Source organism: Marmota flaviventris, chromosome 5 (assembly GCF_047511675.1).
Source record: "Marmota flaviventris isolate mMarFla1 chromosome 5, mMarFla1.hap1, whole genome shotgun sequence".
In the NCBI taxonomy this organism is placed as follows: Eukaryota; Metazoa; Chordata; class Mammalia; order Rodentia; family Sciuridae; genus Marmota; species Marmota flaviventris.
This window is the reverse complement of record NC_092502.1, coordinates 130,494,631-130,513,040: the sequence shown is the minus strand read 5'-3', so window position 1 is coordinate 130,513,040 and position 18,410 is coordinate 130,494,631. Positions and strand designations below refer to the sequence as shown.

Genomic DNA, 18,410 nt, shown 5'->3' with positions numbered 1-18,410 from the left:
AGAAGGACTTCTGCATACCTTATCTAGGGCTGAAAAAGCAAATAACTTCATAAATCATTTATTTTGAGTGAACTCATGCCTGTGTGGAAAATATGGCTTCATGATGGTCTGGCTGTCGAAGCTGCTGGGGAGCCAGTAGGGGTAGGGCCCTCTCTACCTCTAGGAAATGACTTCCTTATCTGCCCTGAGGACAGCACAGAAGGACAGAGCTGCTCCTGGTAAGGAACTCTGAAAAATAGTGGGTGTTGATAGATAATTTAGGCAATGTGTCTGCCCGGTGAGTTTAAGTCACCTCGTACTTGGATCTTTGTTATGAATCCTTCCTCTATCACACCTTCCTTCTCATCTATGTTCCTTCCTTTCTGGTGCCAGGTATCACACTGTGCCTCAGACCACTGTAAATAAGTCTATATATCTCTCTCCTCCTTCTTTTATCACATTAGAAATATCTGAGCCTGGTTGGGAGGCAGAAGGAGCCGTTTTGAGATCAAAGTGCATATTTCCTGCTGCTCACTATTCATTTAATTTTCTGATTTTATTTGCGTTAGCTCTGAAGTACCAGTAACTTGGACGGTGAGCCAGCATGTGCAGTTAGGAATTCGAGAGTTTAGAAAACACCACTGTGGAAATTGCTGTGTGTTTTGTATTGCAGTAAACTGCTGTTTTGTTTTTTTTTCCTTTCGTCAAAAATGTCATGGGCAGTCTGTGTGCTATTTCCCAGAACTGGTTAAATCATTTTATATGTTGGACTCCGAGAATTTACATTCTTAAGAGTGATTCTGATTTATCATGTTCTTTTATTATTTCAGAGGTAGAGAAAAAGATTTTTCTGCCTCTAAAATAGGTTGGATGAGGTAGGTGACATGATGACTAATTCATGCGTACCTTTGCCTGTTGTCACTGGGGAATTTTGTACACATGTTCCCTGAAATGAGGAAAAGCAAACATGAAGAAGCCATTGCATTTGTGACTTTATCTTTGTTCAGTCACCACCTTTGCTGTGAGTCTACCTTCTGGGGTTGAAAACACTTTAGCCATGAGCCACATGTGGCATTGGGCACGTGGACATTCCCAATCAAGATGTGCACGGGGGTAAAAGACACAGCACATTTTGAGAATGAGTAGGGAGAAAAGAGGGGCTGGAGCTGGAGCTCAGGGCTGAGTACTTGCCCTAGCACATGTGAAGCACTGGGTTTGTTCCTTGGCAGAAGGAACCCACATGAAAATAAATAAATAAAATTGCTCTGTCATCCACAACAATAACAGCAACAACAAAATTTTTTTAAAATGTCAAACGTCTAGAATACATTTTTTGTGTGTGTGTTGAAGACATGTTGAAATGATACTAGTTTGGATCTATTGAGTTAAAGAACAGATAATGTTAAAATTCATCTTTCCCATTTCTTTGTAGTTTTTTTCATTATTTGGGGCTTTTTTGAGATAGGGTCTCGTTATGTTCCACAGAATGTCTTCCAGCTCCTGGGCTCAAGGGATCCTGCTGCCTTAGCCTTTTGACTAGCTGGGACTAAAGCATGCTACCAAGCTTTGCCAGTAGGGTTTTTGTTTTTTGTTTTTTTTTTTTTTCCTTTTCCTTTTTGTAAATGTGACTGCTAGGAGGTTTAAAACTACACTTGTAGCTCAAATTACAAATTGACTTGGCAGACAAGAAGGGTTCGGATGGAACCAAGACCATTGAACAGGAGATTCTGAAACTGTGAGGCACTGGGTTTATCCTTAGCACCACACACACACACACAAATAAATAAATAAATAAAAATAAAAAAATAAAATGAAGGCATTCTGTGGATCCCTGGGAGCTGCTGCTGGTCATTCCTGCTTCTGCCCCCTTCCCAGGAGAACCTCTGAGCAGCCTCCTTGGTGACTACTTCCCCGCCTGCCTGCAGTGAGAATTCTGCTTATCACCCATCTGTGATTGATGACAGCAAGAGGGTATGCATGCCTGTAGGTCAGCTCTTATTAGAACAAAACAAGTTCAAGGAGTTCTCGAGATTTTCAGGGTCTGCAGAGCTTTAGTAACACTCTTCAGCTGCTCCCAGTGGATTTGAGATGATGGTTCTGGATTCTGGGTCTGCCACCTAGGCTGTGTTTGTTGTTGCTAGTTTTTCTAGGACACACTTGCATTTTAAACAGTTAGGGAGCTTTTGCTCTTCTTAAATAAGAGGTTTGAACCTTTTTTTTTTTTAATTTTTTTGTAATTGTATATGGACAGAATGCTTTCATTTTATTTATTTATTTATTGTGTGTGTGTGTGTGTGTGTGTGTTGCTAAGGATAAACCCAGTGCCTCACACATGCTAGGCAAGTGCTCTACCACTGAGCTACAGCCCCAGTCCAGTTTGAACCCTTTTGTCTGTGTCCTTCTAAAATGGTGCTTGGGGACAGTCACGGTAGCCTGTAAGTGCCAATGTGGAGGAGGTTTTTTCCTACACTGGCCGTCAAACCTCCAGGGCATTTGTATGGAGAACAAAGAAGTTCAGATTGTTTGCCATAGAAATCTTCTTTTGACAGTTTTAACGAGAGAAAGTAGCATACAATATGTGCTTTATATGGATATCTGCAAGGAAGATGAATTGCCAGTTGGGAAGCCAAGGTGTGGGCTTCAATGCAGATTTACATGAGTCCATCTAGAGGTGCTAGTTAAACTCCATCAGGCATTTTGCAGCTGTTTTGGAATAGGACTTTTATAGTGATATTTTATTGGTGTATCTGTGGTGGTATTGCAGTGTCCCTAAATCATACGGATAAAGAGCATTTTCTTACAAAGTACAAGCTTCAGGTGATGTTTAGTGGCTTACTTTGTTTTGTGATGGGACTAGGTAAGCTTTTAAAGAAAAAAAGACTGACTTCTTTTATCTCTGGAGGCTGGGAGGTCCGTGGTTGAGGGGCCTTCATCAGACCAGGGCTTTCTTGCTGCATCATCTCATGGTAGAAGGCAGAAGGGCAAGAGGACATTGCGAAAGGGAGCATGTGGAAGAGGGCCAAGCACATCGTTTTGTCAGGAACCTACACTAGCCCACCCCTAAGATAAGGTATCCCACTGTTGGAGATTTAGTTCCCAGCACCTGAACTTTGGATGACACATTCAAACCACAGCATCCTGCAAGCCAGATTTGTTGATTTGTTATAGGGACACTTCTATCCAGACTTTTAAAACCATTTCTAAATGGCAGGTTATGCACTGACTACCCTTTCAACTAAATAATTTAAAACAAATGCTTGCAGTTTGCAGTGAATGTTAATTATTGGAGTAAATCATAACTGCAGAGGTCTGTACCAACATTTTATAGTAAATTCCTCAGGAGCAATGCATTCGATTTTGTGGATAGAATATTTGTGTGGTTTCCTTCCTTCCCTCCTTCCATTTTCCCCTCCTTCCCTTCCTGGCTTTCTTTGGAGCTCATGCTTTCCCCTCTGGGCCAGCTATTTGAATCAGCAATTTTATACCCAGGGCTCTATGTTTAAGCTGGTGTTTGCTTCCTGGGAGAATTTTTTTTTAGTCAGGCCAGGTTTGAGAATCACCAAGTTGGTGAATTTGCAGATGGGAGGAAAAGGAGCCCACATTTATTTGGATAACTGTCTGGAGGACTGGCTCAGCTTAGCAAAAGTGTGCTTCCCCACTGAGACAGGGCCCAAGTTCTGATGGAGCCACTGAAGCTCCAAACCCTGGCATTCCAATCCTTCATGTCTGGACTTGATTCTTGGGCACTGTCAACATTTAAGGGCCTCACAGTGGTTTGATGCTGCTGTAAGAGCCTCCCTCTTAGACCATTTCTGTCCTGTGAGAGTTTGTTGGGAGTTTGGCCACTGGTGACTGTTGCCTCTGAGTCATTAACTTACTCTGCTGGCAGTTTCTTTCCTCCCATCAGCCTTTGGAAGGCTTCATTTCTCAGAATACGTGAGACCAGGAGTATTGAAGGTGAAGAGGTCAGGAGCTGGGACCATCATGCACAGTCAAGTGTAGGGCAATATCCTGCCTCTTCAGTGACACTCTTGCCCTTACAGGTTTAACCCATGCATGTCCTTCATTCCAGCTAGGACTTGGGCTGCTTACTGAGTGGGGTAGAGTGTGTTGGGAAGTGCTTAAATTGTGGCTGGTGGTTTGGGAAGGGTGGTGGGGTCGGAGAGAGGGTAGGGTTGCTGGAATTCACTCCTAGGGAATTGCTCTGGGTTACTCAGGTCTCTCTGGGGAAGTGGCTCCCTTGCTGGGATGAGCCTGCTGTCCCCTCTTTATTCCCAAGAAGCCTCAATGATTTTGGTTCACCCCAGCAGGGTCTTAAGCAGTCTCCGCTCCCCACACTGACTCTAATGAAGGAGATCTTGAGGGTATCCAAGTTTTGAGGGACTGAAGGTCTTTTGAACTGAGAACAGAAATGGAAAATGATCCTTCACAATGACTTGGCTACCACTGGTGTGTGTGTGTGTGTATGTGTGTGTGTGTGTTTTGTGTTACTGGGGAGGGAACCCCAACTTCGTACATGTTGGGCAAGCACTCTACCACTGAGCTACATCCCTATGTATGTGTATTTACATTATACATAGCCCCATATATGTATTTTAACATAATTTGAAAAAAGAATATAGCATTGTATAACAAAGTATACACTCTTTACTGGTGAGGGGGAGATAATTTTAGTCCTTCATGGTTTCTAGGCTTGGCAGCTTAGATTGTTGAGACTGTTTGTTCCTGAACTGGACAAAGGTGAATGCCTTCATTGTTCAGTTTGTGTGGAGCTGTTAATAGTTTATGGATGGTGATTAAGTAGAGCCACATAAGCCAATTTACAGTATGTCTTACCTTACACTGGCGCTTGGCTAATTTGCAGAAAATTGGACCTTTCAACTTGATGATGGGGACCTGACCCACTCAGCCCCTGTGAAGCTGCCTCCTTGCTTTCTTCAGCAACATCCTGGGGTTTGGTACTCTGAATGTGTCCCCAGGTTTGTTCTTGTGGCATCAAATTTACATTTGCCTGTATTGTACCACAAGCTTCTGAAAGCGAGACGTGTCTGTTATTAACCTTGTCTGATGTCTCTGGCACAGCATCTGGTGGCTAAGTGAATCACTGGGACCCCTTGCTCTCCAGGAACAACTTCTGAACACCCACTCTCCTGCATCCTCAGCATTATCCCTTATTTAATCTGTGCAGTTCCTACAAGGCAGATTGTAAATTGAGGCCCATGGAGGTTAATTTGTTCAAGGCCACTTGGCCCAAATGTGGTCAAGCCAGGATTCCTGTTCAAGCATTTGATCCCCTGGTTTGAGTCATCATTGAAAACCACTACTAAGTCTGTTTTCTGTTGCTATAACTAAATGACCAAGACTAGGTAATTTATAAAGAATAGAGGGTTATTTAGCTTGATTCTGGATGTGGGGAGTCCAAAAACATGATGTGGAGACTGGTGATGTCTTCTCACTTTATTGTAGCATGGCTGAGGTGAGCATCATGTGGCGAGATGGAGAAAGCTCCTTTTATAGCAAAGCCACTCCTGCAATAACCCTTTAGTCCATTTATCCATGAATGGATTAATCCATTCTCATGATCCGCTTCCCAAAGGTCTCATCTCTCAACAGTGTCCCATTGGGAACCAAGTTTCCAAAACATGAAATTTGAGGATACATTCAAGCCATAGAACTTGAATTTCAGTCTAACCATGACAACATCTCCAACACCTGACTGGTATTTTTGTTGTTTTTCTTTAAACTGATAAGGCCATCAAAGAGGCAAAGTCTGAGCGTCTGTCACAGACCAGAGAAAAACTAGGGAGGAAGGACTGCTAGATATAATGTCCTGGAAGAGATCCTGGGACAGAAAAGGGACATCAGGGGAAAACTGGTGGAATCTAAATAAAGTGTGGCATTGAGTTCGGGATAAGGTGGCATTGTTGGTTTCTTAGTGTGACAAATGTGCTGTCATAATATAAGATGTAAGGGCACACAGGGACTTCTAATATTACAAGTTACAATTCTAAAACTTTCTAAAATGAAGAGATAACTCAAAATCTACACTGACTCCCCCTACACACACACACACACACACACACACACACACTCACTCTCTCTCTCTCTCTCTCTCCCCCCTCTTCCCCTCCCCCCCCCCCCCCCCCCCCCGCCCCCTCTGGCTTGTCACGCTCCTGCATCTGTGTGCATCCCCACCCTTGCTGCCTGGTACCTTAGAGAAGAGTCTCCTTCGATTTCAATACATGAGAGTGGTGGAGAGTTAACCAGGGTAGCATAGGCTGGCTGTGCACGCTGCCTTTGTGTTTGTTTGTTTTGTGGCTCTGGGCTGGGACCCAGGGACCCGCTCATGCTAAGCCCACACTCTACCACTGAACCTCACGCCCAGCCCTTGCCTTTTAAAAAAAGCAGTGTCAGCCTGTTCTCAAGTGTCTGGGAAAGCCAAGAGGAGAGGGAACAGGGAGAGAAATGAGAATGGATTTCAGTATGAGGTATTGACTGAGATAGATTCTTGGTAGATATCTAGAGGCACAGACACAGGCACTTAACACCATAAGTTTCTCACCCTCCTCAGCCCTTACAGTTCTTTCCTGCTAGATGTAACCTGCATTGCTGCTGTTTTAAAATGCTTCGTACTGGAAAGCGGGAGAAGTTGTCCTCTGGTGGCTTGGAGGAAAGGAGGGTGTGTGTGGTTAGTTAGGCGGGATCTGTATGTTCTTTGGTTCTGTAGCAAGGCTTTCAGAGGAAAGAAAGGGGAAACAATGTGGCTGGAAATCATCTGGGTGTGACCCAAGAATTTGTCAGCCACAGGGGTACCCAGTGACCCCCATGTTGATACTGGGTTGGGTAGAAAAGCCCTGTATAATTGAAGCACATGCCTGAGTCAGCTGGTGCAACCCTTCATGTACTCCACCTCAGACAAATGGTATTACCTCGTTTTGTGTGGAGAGGTTTCAGATAGTTAACTGTCCTGAGCTATAGGGAGTAGAACTGGAATTGAGTCCGTATCTTCTAGGGGAGCTTCCAGTGCCATTTTAGCGCCCTCATACGGAAATCTTCCAGTGGCCCTGCCCCTTTCTATGATCCATGCAATTCCTCCAAAACCTACCATGCATTTACTGGGCATTCAGGAGAGCACTGAGCTAGGGCAGGGGATTGGGAATGAATGAATTAAATCCTTAGCCACATCCAGCATGCCTGCCCTGTTCTAGGTGCTGAGGATTTGGTGGCAAGTCAGACAAATCTTCTTTTGCCTTCCATAACACAAGTGACATAAACATTGTATGAATATTAGTATTACATCCAGTCCCCAAACTCAAATGTCTTGTTTTGATGTTCCAGAAAGAAACATATAAAAACTAGGCACCAGGCACTGCAGCACATGCCTATATTCCCAGCAACTTGGGAGGGCGAGGCAGGAGGGTTGCCAGTTTGAGGCCAGCCTCAGCAATTTGGTGAGACCCTGTTGCAAAATGTTTAAGATACAAAAGGACTGAGAATGTAGTTCAGTGGTAAAGCACTCTGGGTAAAAAAAACAAAAACAAAACAAATAACCAACTATTTATGGTCATTTGTCTTCTAACGAGTGTGAATTCCTTTCTAGATATTTATGTGTGACAAAATAATAGCCAGCATTCTTTTGCTTGTAAATGACAGAAACTTGTGCAAACTGAGAAGAGGACTTTCCTTGTATACGTAATGAGGGAGGTCAGGGATGAAGGTGGTCTTCAGGATAATTGAAGTCAGAGAGTGAGTTTCTCTCCCATTGTTATTTGAAACACAATTCAGACATCATGAACTTCACCCTTTCGAGCTGTACACAGCAGTGGTTTTAGTATCTCCACAGGGTTGTTCAGCCATCACCACTATCTAGTTCCTCACATTTTATTCATTCCGCATCTTAGCTGTCAGTTACCACTCTTTGTAGCTGCTCCCTACCTCCAGGGTTATTTTCTGACTGTATTGATTTTCCTTCTGGACATTTCATGTCAATGGAGTCACACACAACACTTCTTTCTGACTGGCTTTTCTCACTTGGCATAATGCTTTTAAAGCTTATCTAAGCCTCTCCCAGTTCTTCATTCCTTTTTTGTGCTAAATAATAATTCATTGTATGGGCATACCACACTTAAAAAATATTCCATTAGGATTGTTTCCTATCTGGGCTATTTTGAACAATGTTGCTCTGAACATTTGCTGTGAATTTTTGTGGATCTTTTTTTTTTTTTTCCTGGGTATATACCTAGGAGTAGAATTCCTGGGTCATATGAGAACCTTACAGGTAACTTTGAGGAACTGCCTGATTTTTTACAGCAGCTGCACCATTTCAGGTTGCCCTCAGCAGTGTGAGAGGGTTCTAGTTTTTCTACCTTCTCACCATCATGTTATCTGTCTTTTGATTGAACTAGATGATTTTGTATGCACTTTTAATTTAGGAAGTATGATTTTATGAAAAACATTGGCTGTTTTTGAAACAGTAGAATTCTGCAAAGAAGTTAATATGTATGTGACAGGAATGAGAAATAGCTGTTTCAAGTGTCTTTACCTCCTACTGGGCTCTTGGGTCATTCATTTTTATGAAGTAACAACAAAACCCTGTTCTGAGTAAGTTTGTGTATTTTTTCTAAAGACAGATGGTAGCCAGAACACAGCCAGGATTTCATTAAGATAATCCTATCACTTTTGTTTATTTGTGTTTTTTTTTTTTTTTTTTTTTTTAAATGGTTCTTGTTGAGAAAGGACAATCAACTAGGAAGCAAGAGGCCAGGGACTTCTGCTGTGTTTCACGCAGAGTGTGAACATCCCAAGGTCCTTTATTGCCCTTTCTGTTCTGTGGAAGGATGGAACACGGCTCTCATTGCCCTGGGTCCCTTCAAGAGGATTTCCCACAGATTTTAGAGAGTTTTTAGGACAGTTTTGTACATTTTATAAAAACCACATGTCCTGCTTCTTATCTTACATGATTATTCCCTGCAGAGCTAAGTAACCGGTTAGGGAGAGTGTTAGAATGGGCAGAGTTTACCCCTATGCTCTTTATGGCCAGAACAATTTTAAGTACTGGTAAATCTTTCTCAGTGCCTAGCAAAAGTATCTGTTGGAAAGATGAGCTTGTCGAAGGAGGAGTCATCGGTGGGTGGAGCAATTTATGGATGGATGAATGAGTTTTAGATGTGCATTGATGATCGGTTAATTCATAGGTGGAATAATAGATTTTGTTTCTCAATCATATTCCTGCAGGTTTTGAGATGATCTCAGAAATTTGGAGATGTTTATTTTCTGGAATTATTTGTTGTGATTTAGTTGCTGTGATTTAAAGAGTGGCTGTGTTGTAAGTAAGTGTTGTAAGGAATTGTGAGGAGGGTGAGGAAAATCAAAATATAAGAACCAGGACTAAATTAGTTGGCATGGTGGAACCCCATCACCGTGGGAATCAACTTTAGGCTACACAATCACACATTCATAATTTAGGCATCTCGCCCTTTGGCATAGTTCAATTTGGGTTTGGCTTTGGGAGTGTGGGAAGCCAGTGAACCCTTGTATCTATACCTGGGGAACATTGAGCAGTCTGGTAGTTTATTGGTAGAGAAAGAAGACCCTTTACTGTTTTCTTTCCTTTTCCCCTCCTTTTTTACCTCATGCTAGCCACATACTTTTTCTGATATCCTCTGAGTGGAAGCTGCTCTTCCTGGTCGCTGACAGTGGTGACAGCTTGTGACATTATTGGCAGGATAGCTGGAAAGAATGGAAGTCACGTGATCCTCATCAAGCGCACTAGAGAGCTGGGACAGACTGTGGGTCAAAGTCATCTGTGAACTTTATAATAATGAATTCAGGCAAGCTTGCCTCAGTTTACAGCTGACTGCTTTTTAGGTGTGTTTGTGGGTTGGCTGGTTGTGGAACACTTGGTCAGCTGTGTTATCAGTAACCCTTAAGTCCATAGGCAAGCCAAGAAGTGGTAATGATGATGATATAGTTAAAAGCTGCAAATACAGTGTAGCTACAAATACTGAAAATACATTCCTTATAAAAGTGTGTAGTAATTTGGCAATACTCTTAAAGACTTCTGTAAGACAGTCTGAAGAGTTACCAACACTTCTGGCCTACTTTTTGGTGTGGGGAGGTTATGTCTGTGATCTCATTTTGAAACAGAATGTCAGCAACACATTTTCCCTCTGGAATTTAACGGCAGCATCAGTTCCAATGGGCATGGAACAGCTGTCCTTGGGCTGCCTATATAGAAAATAAACCCCTGCCATTGCTCCATGACAACAGGAAGATAGGACAAACTTGGGCTCCTCAAACCCACAGAATTGCCAGCTGTGTGCTTCCAAAGCTCCCCACTGGAGCCTCCTCTGATTACATTCCCCTCCTCAGAAGTGGTGCAGGTTGGCACTTCAGACTGATACCCAGGTGCCTTCTGCATCCCTTACCTAAACCTAAAACCACCCGGATTCCATTCAGAGCCAGTGCAGCCACAGGCTGAGTTTACACTTTTTTCTTCGGAATCTGAGTCAGTTGTCCACAAATGATTGCCAGCCTCAGGTCCAGAACCTGCAGCTAGAAGACAAGGAAATGAGTCAGAGGCTGACGTAGCCATAGCCCTTGTGGGTCCTGCTTGTTTGTGTGCTGAGTGGCAAGGGTATGTAAAGGCCACCCACTGCGACTGAGATGCCTGGGCATCAGGCCCAGGGATCTGGGGAGGGTGCCTGTCACCTCACTCTCTTTGCTGGTCCCTGCTGAGGTGGAGAAGGGCCATCTCAGCAGGGGCGAAGGCTTAGACTTTGCCTTTGGCTTCCAATCCCCCCACCCCCCTCTGTTCAGCGCTGCATTTTTCATGACCATTTCATGGGAGTGATTTTACGCTTCACTTTACTCCTCTCCATTCTTGTCTGCACCAAGTCACACTTTCTGTATTGGGGTTTGCAAGATTTGGGGGGCTAAAGTTAAAGAGCACGGTGGTCATGCTGTGTCATAGTCTCAGTCAACTTCATGGGAACATTAAAAGTCAGCTCTATTTGAAAACAGAGCCCAACCTGCAGAGAGGAAGACAAGGAGAGAGTCCCTTTGACACTGCCATCAGACCATTGACCCCTTGTCCTTTTCCCTTGTGTTTGTCAAAGGGTTTGAATTATGCTGCTGCAGCATGCCCTCAGTGCTGTGTGCACCCAGCTTTAATGCTGCCGGAAATTAGACCTGCCCCAGGTGTGCTTTATCGGGACAGAGCCTGCTTCATGAGGTTGTTGAAATTCATAGAACTTAGAAAGTGGAGTCTGCTTGCAATTAATTAGGTCACTCACAACGAATGGCTTGGAAAACTCCCTCCATCTGACCAAGACTCCAGAATTTTGTATTTCTCTAGAACAGTGGTTTTCAACTAGGATGACCCCCTTCATCCCCAACAAAGAATTATCTAGTCCACAGTATAAATAGTGCCAAGGTTGAGAAACCTGTATTAGAACTTTTACTTGTAAAAGCCATATGTCCCTTGATACAGATTTGAGTAATAAGAATTAGAGAAAAACACCTGATAAATTGGAAAGGAATATCCCATTTCCTACAAGTGGGAAAGAGGGAGATTGTAAAACAGCAGAAAAAGGGCTATTTTAGTCTGTACTATTATAATATATTACCCACATGCAGTTTCTGGAATTCATCAAGAACAAGACCCCCCCCCACACACACACACACACACACACACTCCCAGTGCTTCTACACCAGAGATCTTCTGAGCCAGGTTGTTATAGGCAAAAATGTACTTTCTTTTGGCGGCTAAATTAATACAGATTTAAATAACCATATTCGTTCTCACATCCATTCTAAAACTCTTTGATCTTTGAATTAAACAACAACAAAAATACAGACCACATTTCAGGAGCAAATTATGACTTTATTTTGTAGGTTGCTAGAGAATCTTGAACTGTAGTACTTACCATGGGCCAGGTGAGCTGGTGTAAGAGACTAGGGGACCTGGAACCCTGTCCTGGGTCTGAGACTGAATTGTCTACTTGGCTAAAGGACGTTCTCTTTTTTTGTGAGTCTGTTTAGAACATGTCACATAACGTGGTGGTCTCATCTCCCTTTAGAGTTGTTTCTTTACCTCATTTGTAAACTCCCTCCACCTCAGGAAGGTCATTTTTTTAAAACAAAAGAAGTAGATTCGTTTTTTAAAGGTAAATAGTAGGCTGAAATCTCTAGTCGTGATAATGTTCTTTTTATCTTAAAGCAGGGATCAGGAACTTTATGTGTAATGAGCCAGAAGGTCAATATTCTAGGACTGGTGCAAGGACTTCACTTTGCTGATGAATGCCTGGGGGCGGGGAGCTGCCAGTCATAAGGCATTTGGCCAGGAGTTATATTTTCCATTGGGGGGTGGGGAAGGGGGGAGTTAAAAATTGGAGACAATGATACAGCCTCCTTAATGTCATCCTTTGCCTAGGACCCTAAGCTTAGGCAAGTCTCTCAGATGGTCTCCTAGCCCCCTAGTCTGTTTTAATGGAGAGCAGGGACTCAATTCAGTATGGGACCTTAAGAGGTTTACTATAGCTTTTGTCCTTTTACTTACATCATTTTAGATATTTTTTCTTTCCTTTTTTTTTTGGGGGGGGTGTGTTTGTGTGTGTGTGTGTGTGTTGGGGGCGGAGGAGGCGGAATATGTTTCTTGAAACCGCAATTGCTCAATTATAAAAACGAAATTGTTTTTTTTTCCTGCTGTGGATGTTCATATACAGCTGAGAAGTATATAGGAAAGTAAAAATTTTTTAAAGTTTAGATGACTTGAAACAATCAAGGTTAAGTGCACAATTGAATGGTTTTTTAGTACCTTTAGACAGTGGTGCAGCCATGACCACAGTCCACATTTAGAAAATCTCCCTCACCCTCAAAAGCGTCTTTTTCCTCATTTGGTCGTTGTCTCTCCTATTCCTAGCTCTGGGCCCATTCATCTACGGTCTTTGTCTAAGAATTTCCCTTTTTCAGAAGTTTCATTAAATGGAAACCTACAGTATGTGGTCTTTGTGTCTGGCTGCTTTGACTCACTATAATGTTTTGGAGGTTTGTCCTTACTAGATAATGTATTGGAACTTCTCAGTGGTTTGTTGTTGTTATTGTTTTTAACTGAGAAGTTCCATTATGTAGTTTCACTGCATTTTATTTGTCTCTACCAGTTAATAGACATTTAAATTTTTTCCAGTATTTGGCAATTGTAAATAATATTGCTGTGAATACTTGATGAGGTGTAGCTAAGGAGTTGAATTGTTGGGCCATATGTCTAGGCTTTTTAAAGAAATTGCCCAGCTAGCCAGGTGCAGTGGTATACATCTGCAATCCCAGTGACTCGGGCGGCCCAGGCAGGAGGATCACAAGTTCAAGGCCAGTCTCAGCAACTTAGTGTGAGACGTTGTCTCAAAATAAAAAATTAAAAGGGCTGGGGATGTAGCTCAGTGATGGAGCATCCCTGGGTCCAGTCCCCAGTACCAAAAAAGAGACAGAGAAAAAGAAATTGCCAAACTGTTTTTCAAGGAGGAAATAACATTTATATTCCCACCAGTTTCTCTACATCTTCACCAACATTTGGTAGAGTCCGTCTTTTTTATTATAGCCAGGAAATCATTTGTTGGCCATAGGAAATTGAACCTCTGTGAACCTCACTTTAGAAGAAAGGGGTGTTATTACTTGTCTGTCTTACAGGTTTGCTCTAAACATCAAAGGAGATAGGAATTTATGTGCAAGCACTTTGTATTGCAAAAATGTTACTGGTCATTATGTATGGAAAAGTTTTTAGTTATTAAATTGAACACTCACATATCTGTCTAAGAGAGAGATGAAAACTTGTCCAAGTTTTAATAAAACATGTGTGTTAGGCTTAAACATGTTCCACTTGCTTATAAAGGCAATTTTGACTGAATTGTGAGCTTTGTCCATATGTTAGGGTGCCTGTATTGTATATTAAATTATCAGCCTTATTTAACAATGAAAGAATATAATGGTTTGCATGTGGCAGGCAAAGTTTTCTTCCCCACTCAAACTTGGATGATCTGGTAAATGTCTGCCTGTGACTTCAATTTCAGATGCTTGTGGGTGGCCTCTCTTGGACCTGGGCATGTGTGCTCTGTTCTAATAGAATAGAAGTAGAAAGACTGGGGCTCAGAGAAACCGCCAAGAACAATCTGTGCAAAAATATCCAATTTCAGTGGTTTTACTTTGCAATCCTGATTCTGTGAAAATTATGTTTATACACTTTCAAAGAACAAAGACAGTGTTCTGAATGCATTTCCTTTCTTCCTTGTGGAAGACGACTATTTATTATGGACTGGGGGAACTGATCAGTGGGCTCTGGGGTGGAATTCTCATAAAACTTTGTTATCAGCAGCTCTTCACACCTGTGAAAAAGACCTTTGGACGCAGAAGCTGAGGTGTATGTTTGAGTTTGTAGCACTGTGTCAACAAAGGGCTTTTAGTGCTTTCAAAGGAGAAGGTGAAGAGAATCTAATAAGGGAAAAAAACACATGCTGGACTAAGAGTATGTCATGTGTGGCCTCTGGAAGTCGGAAGGTTTATGTGAATCCTGGTGATGATTTGTATTCATTTACTAATATTATATGATAAAATCATAGTTTCATTCTGACTTAATTGACAGTTTTAATGAAGTGGAGAACAGGTGTGTGAAATCCTTTTTGATGGAAATGGTGCTAATGATGGTCAGAATTAAACAGGAAGCTGTGGACCCAGGGTTCTGGGATGGAGGTGCATTGTGAATTATGCTTCATGACTTTAACCTAATGAGTAACAACTCTCACCTCATAAGGCTTTGGGAATTTCCCAAAGTGTGAGAGTGCATGTGCGCATTTGGAGGTATTTCAAACTTTCAATGTTTCAGTGAATTAAAAAGAAGATGAATTTAAAAGAAGATGAATGAAGGCATTCAGGAACTTGGAAGTCTTTCTCTAGACAGTTATAGATAATGCGGTTAGGGTATTGAGTGACATTTGAGAGAGTGGCCTCGGTGCTGTCTGAAGTCACTGTTCTCTTTGGAAGCAGCTGTTTGCTAATAAAGAAATTAGGACTGACAGGCAATTTTAAGTGTCATTCTTTCCATGTGTTACCAGCGTCTCAGCCTGAAGCCAGAGTCAGAGGGACGTGACTGGTCAAGGGGAAGTGGGAATTTGGCCCCTGTTGGTGTTAATGTGTGTTCTCTAAATAGGCAGCCTGCAGGATTTTAAGTAGAAACACGTATTCATTTTTTATGCTCTCTTAGTGGGGGAATTCCAACCATCTTAGGGAGATGGGTAAAGAACTATGGATGGGGGATGGGGTAAACAACTCAAACTCCCCATAACCCTGGGAATTGAATGTCTGTGGGGAGGAGTGGCTGGTAAAGAATTGGGGTGCTGCGAGAGCCTCTAAACTCACTGAGGAATTAGGTGAGCCAGTTTGTGGGGAAAAGAGTTTTAACCTTGGCACCTCCAGCCCCCTCTGACTTCTTGGAAATGCTTGCAGAACCTCCTGAGCAAGTGGCCCCTCCTTCTGGGACCCCAAAGTCTAGCTAGGTGGCCACAAATGCTTTCATGGAACTCAAGGTTGACTAATAGGGATCCTGAGTATGACAGCAAACATTTTAAGTCCTTGACTGAGGGAGTTAAACAAGGTCCTTATTGGCACAAGGGAAAGAACTACTCAGTCTAAATTTTATATCTTCTGACATTTTCTTTTTAGGAGGACAGGAGAGAATAGTTATGTGAGAAAACTGTCTAGTCAAGGTGACCTCTTTGTTGTTGTCTTCCAATTGTTGGCAGATTCACGAATGCATTTTATTTATGAATTATGTGAAGGAGGCAGAGTCAGTGTGATGTGTAAAAAGAGCATGGGATTAGGAATTGGAGAGGCTTGATTTAAGACCTGCCTGGGTCGCTGCTCATTTATCCAGTGGGAAAATTCTTAAAAAATGGAAATGGAATCAGTGCCAAAAAATATGGCCAAAATGCTAAGTTGCAGAAGTTATAATCTTTTGCCCTCAGTGGTGGAATTCTAACAAATTTCATACTGAGTTCTTTAGTCCCTCTTTTGGAGATTTCAATTGACATGTAGATTTTTGTACCGGTGGGGTGTCAATGGAATGGTCTGATGTCCTCAAAGGAGACTAGTGTGTGTGATCTGGGAAGACAGGAGCCACCAGAAGGCTCTCAGAGAGGTGTTTTGACCTTGTCAAACCTCCTGTGTGGAGCCCGGCTGCCTGGTTCAGGTTCTCTGTCAGTGCTGTTGCTTATTGGTGTTGGGCTAATTACTTTACCTGCGGTCCTTAGTTTCTCCACCTATAAAATGGGAGAGATGGTGGTGCCTGCTCATAGGGTGCTTGTGAGAGTGGAATTCAGTCATTTAGAAGAATCACTGACACACCGGGAGCACAGGGGCTGCTGTTTTCCTGCTTTCTCTGTCAAGCAGGATTCTTGTCACACTGTGGATAGGAAGGGCTGTGGACCATGCTTTCTGAAGGTTTCTTCTTTTCTTGGGAAGACATTTTCTTTTCAAAAAGATTTTTTTTTAAGCCATGTAGGGTCATGGTAGTTTTAAGAATGATGTTTTGCCATAAAATACAAGCCAAACTCATAGTTAAATGATGTTTGTTTTGCTTACAGGGAACACGGGTCTGGCTGAAGGAAAATGGCCAGCATTTCCCAAGTACTGTAAATTCCTGTGCAGAGGGCGTCGTCGTCTTCCAGACAGACTATGGTCAGGTAAGAGCCAGTTGCTGAGCTTCCACATCTGCTTTGGGTCACCCAAGGGCAATGTGCTCTCCCCCACACCCCCTTCCTCACCTCATACCTTGAAGTTTTGTCTCAGTGATAAGTTAAAATCCCAGAGGACATGTAGAATGTACACATAGTGCCTATAGAGATGAGATACAGTCCCCACAAAGGGAACACACCAAGTGTCCCCACCAGAATACCATCGACATGGTGGCCTATAAACAATAGAAATCTATTTCTTGTGGTTCTAGAGCTGAAGAGTTCAAGATCAAGCACCAGCAGGTTCTGTGTCTGGGGAGAGCCCTGCTCCCAGGTGCATTCTTGCTGTGTCCTTGATGCTGGAAGGGGCAAGGCAGCTCACCCAGGTCTCTTGTATAAAAGCCCAAATCCCATTTCTGAGGACTCCACTGTCACACTCTAATACTCCACAAAGGCTTTACCTTCCAATAGCATGGCATTGGGTGGGGGGGTGGGTAAGATTTCAACACATGTACTGGGATGATTCAGTCCATAATCCAGAATGAATAATACTGGCAGGTCAGAAAGCAGTGAGGTGGGGGTGCAAAGGAAAGATGCATCCTTCCTGGGCATTCCCCCAGTGACTCACCCCTCCAGCCACACCCCCACATACATACCTGTCAGTCATTCAAATTAGGCTGGATTGATGAGGTTACAAATTTCAAAATCTAATCACTTTATCTCTTAACAGTTCTGCATTAACACAGTAGCTTTTGGAGGGACACTTCATATCCAAATCATAGCAAATGTTCACTTTAAATTTCATTTCACTCTAAAATTTAAAATACTACAGGTTAAAGCTAGGAATACAGAGAATCAAAATGCTCCCTTTAATTCGTAATTATACTTTCTGAAGTATTTGCAGATGGAAGGAAAAAACGAGCAAATAACATGGCTCTCTCAGTTTGTAGAAAAATATGCATTGGTGGGGGTAAGATTTCAAGACATGTACTGGGATGTGTTGAAATCTGGGCTCTGAGCTCCACAGCACACAGGCTGGACAGCACACATCCTGAAGTTCAAGATTAATTCTTCTTAGTGCGACAGAATTTTGAAAGAGGAGCTTTTAAAAAATACCATTGTTCTTCAGAGTACAGATAGAGGTAAAAGACCCACCTTTGCCAAAGGGTAAAATTCAAGACAACATTGAACATAGTCTTTTCTGGAATGTTCAGGAGGTGCAGTGGCCATCATTGCATCTTGTAGAACTGAGTAATAAGTTCTAAATTAGGTTTTTCACTTGGAGGGACGGGACTATTATCTTTTTCTGTAAAGAGTCTAATATGATTGCTCCAAAATAGCTTAGTGATATCAGTTTATCTAAATCGTATTTGATGGGTAGTTATTTAATTTACCCTCGTGAACTTCATCAAGGCTCCTCCTCGGTGTGATGACTGCATTTCATTTTCTGTTTGAATTGTCTTTATTTGGGTCTTCCAAAATACTTACTGGTTGGGGATTTAAACCCAAATCTATAAGTAATTGTCCTTCTTCAACCCCTTCTCTTTTCATTTGCAACAAATATAATCAGATTTTATTTTAAAAGTTATTCTTCTCATTTTATTAATCCCTCCAAAAGTCATTAGATCACCCTATTCTATCAAGTTGTCCCCACCCCTAAGAAAGTTCCATTTGTTCAAGCCACACAGGAAACAGTACTAATCACTTGTAATC

General features: G+C 42.4%; 1 protein-coding gene across 1 annotated transcript in view; it reads left to right on the top strand.

Annotated features, from left to right (window-relative positions):
• Myo10 (myosin X) overlaps positions 1-18,410 on the top strand; it is a 207,028-nt gene that overhangs the window by 26,918 nt on the left and 161,700 nt on the right. The window contains exon 2 of the mRNA XM_027954392.2: positions 16,608-16,706. Coding sequence (XP_027810193.2) covers positions 16,608-16,706 — 99 coding nt within the window. The remainder of the gene's footprint in view (positions 1-16,607; positions 16,707-18,410) is intronic.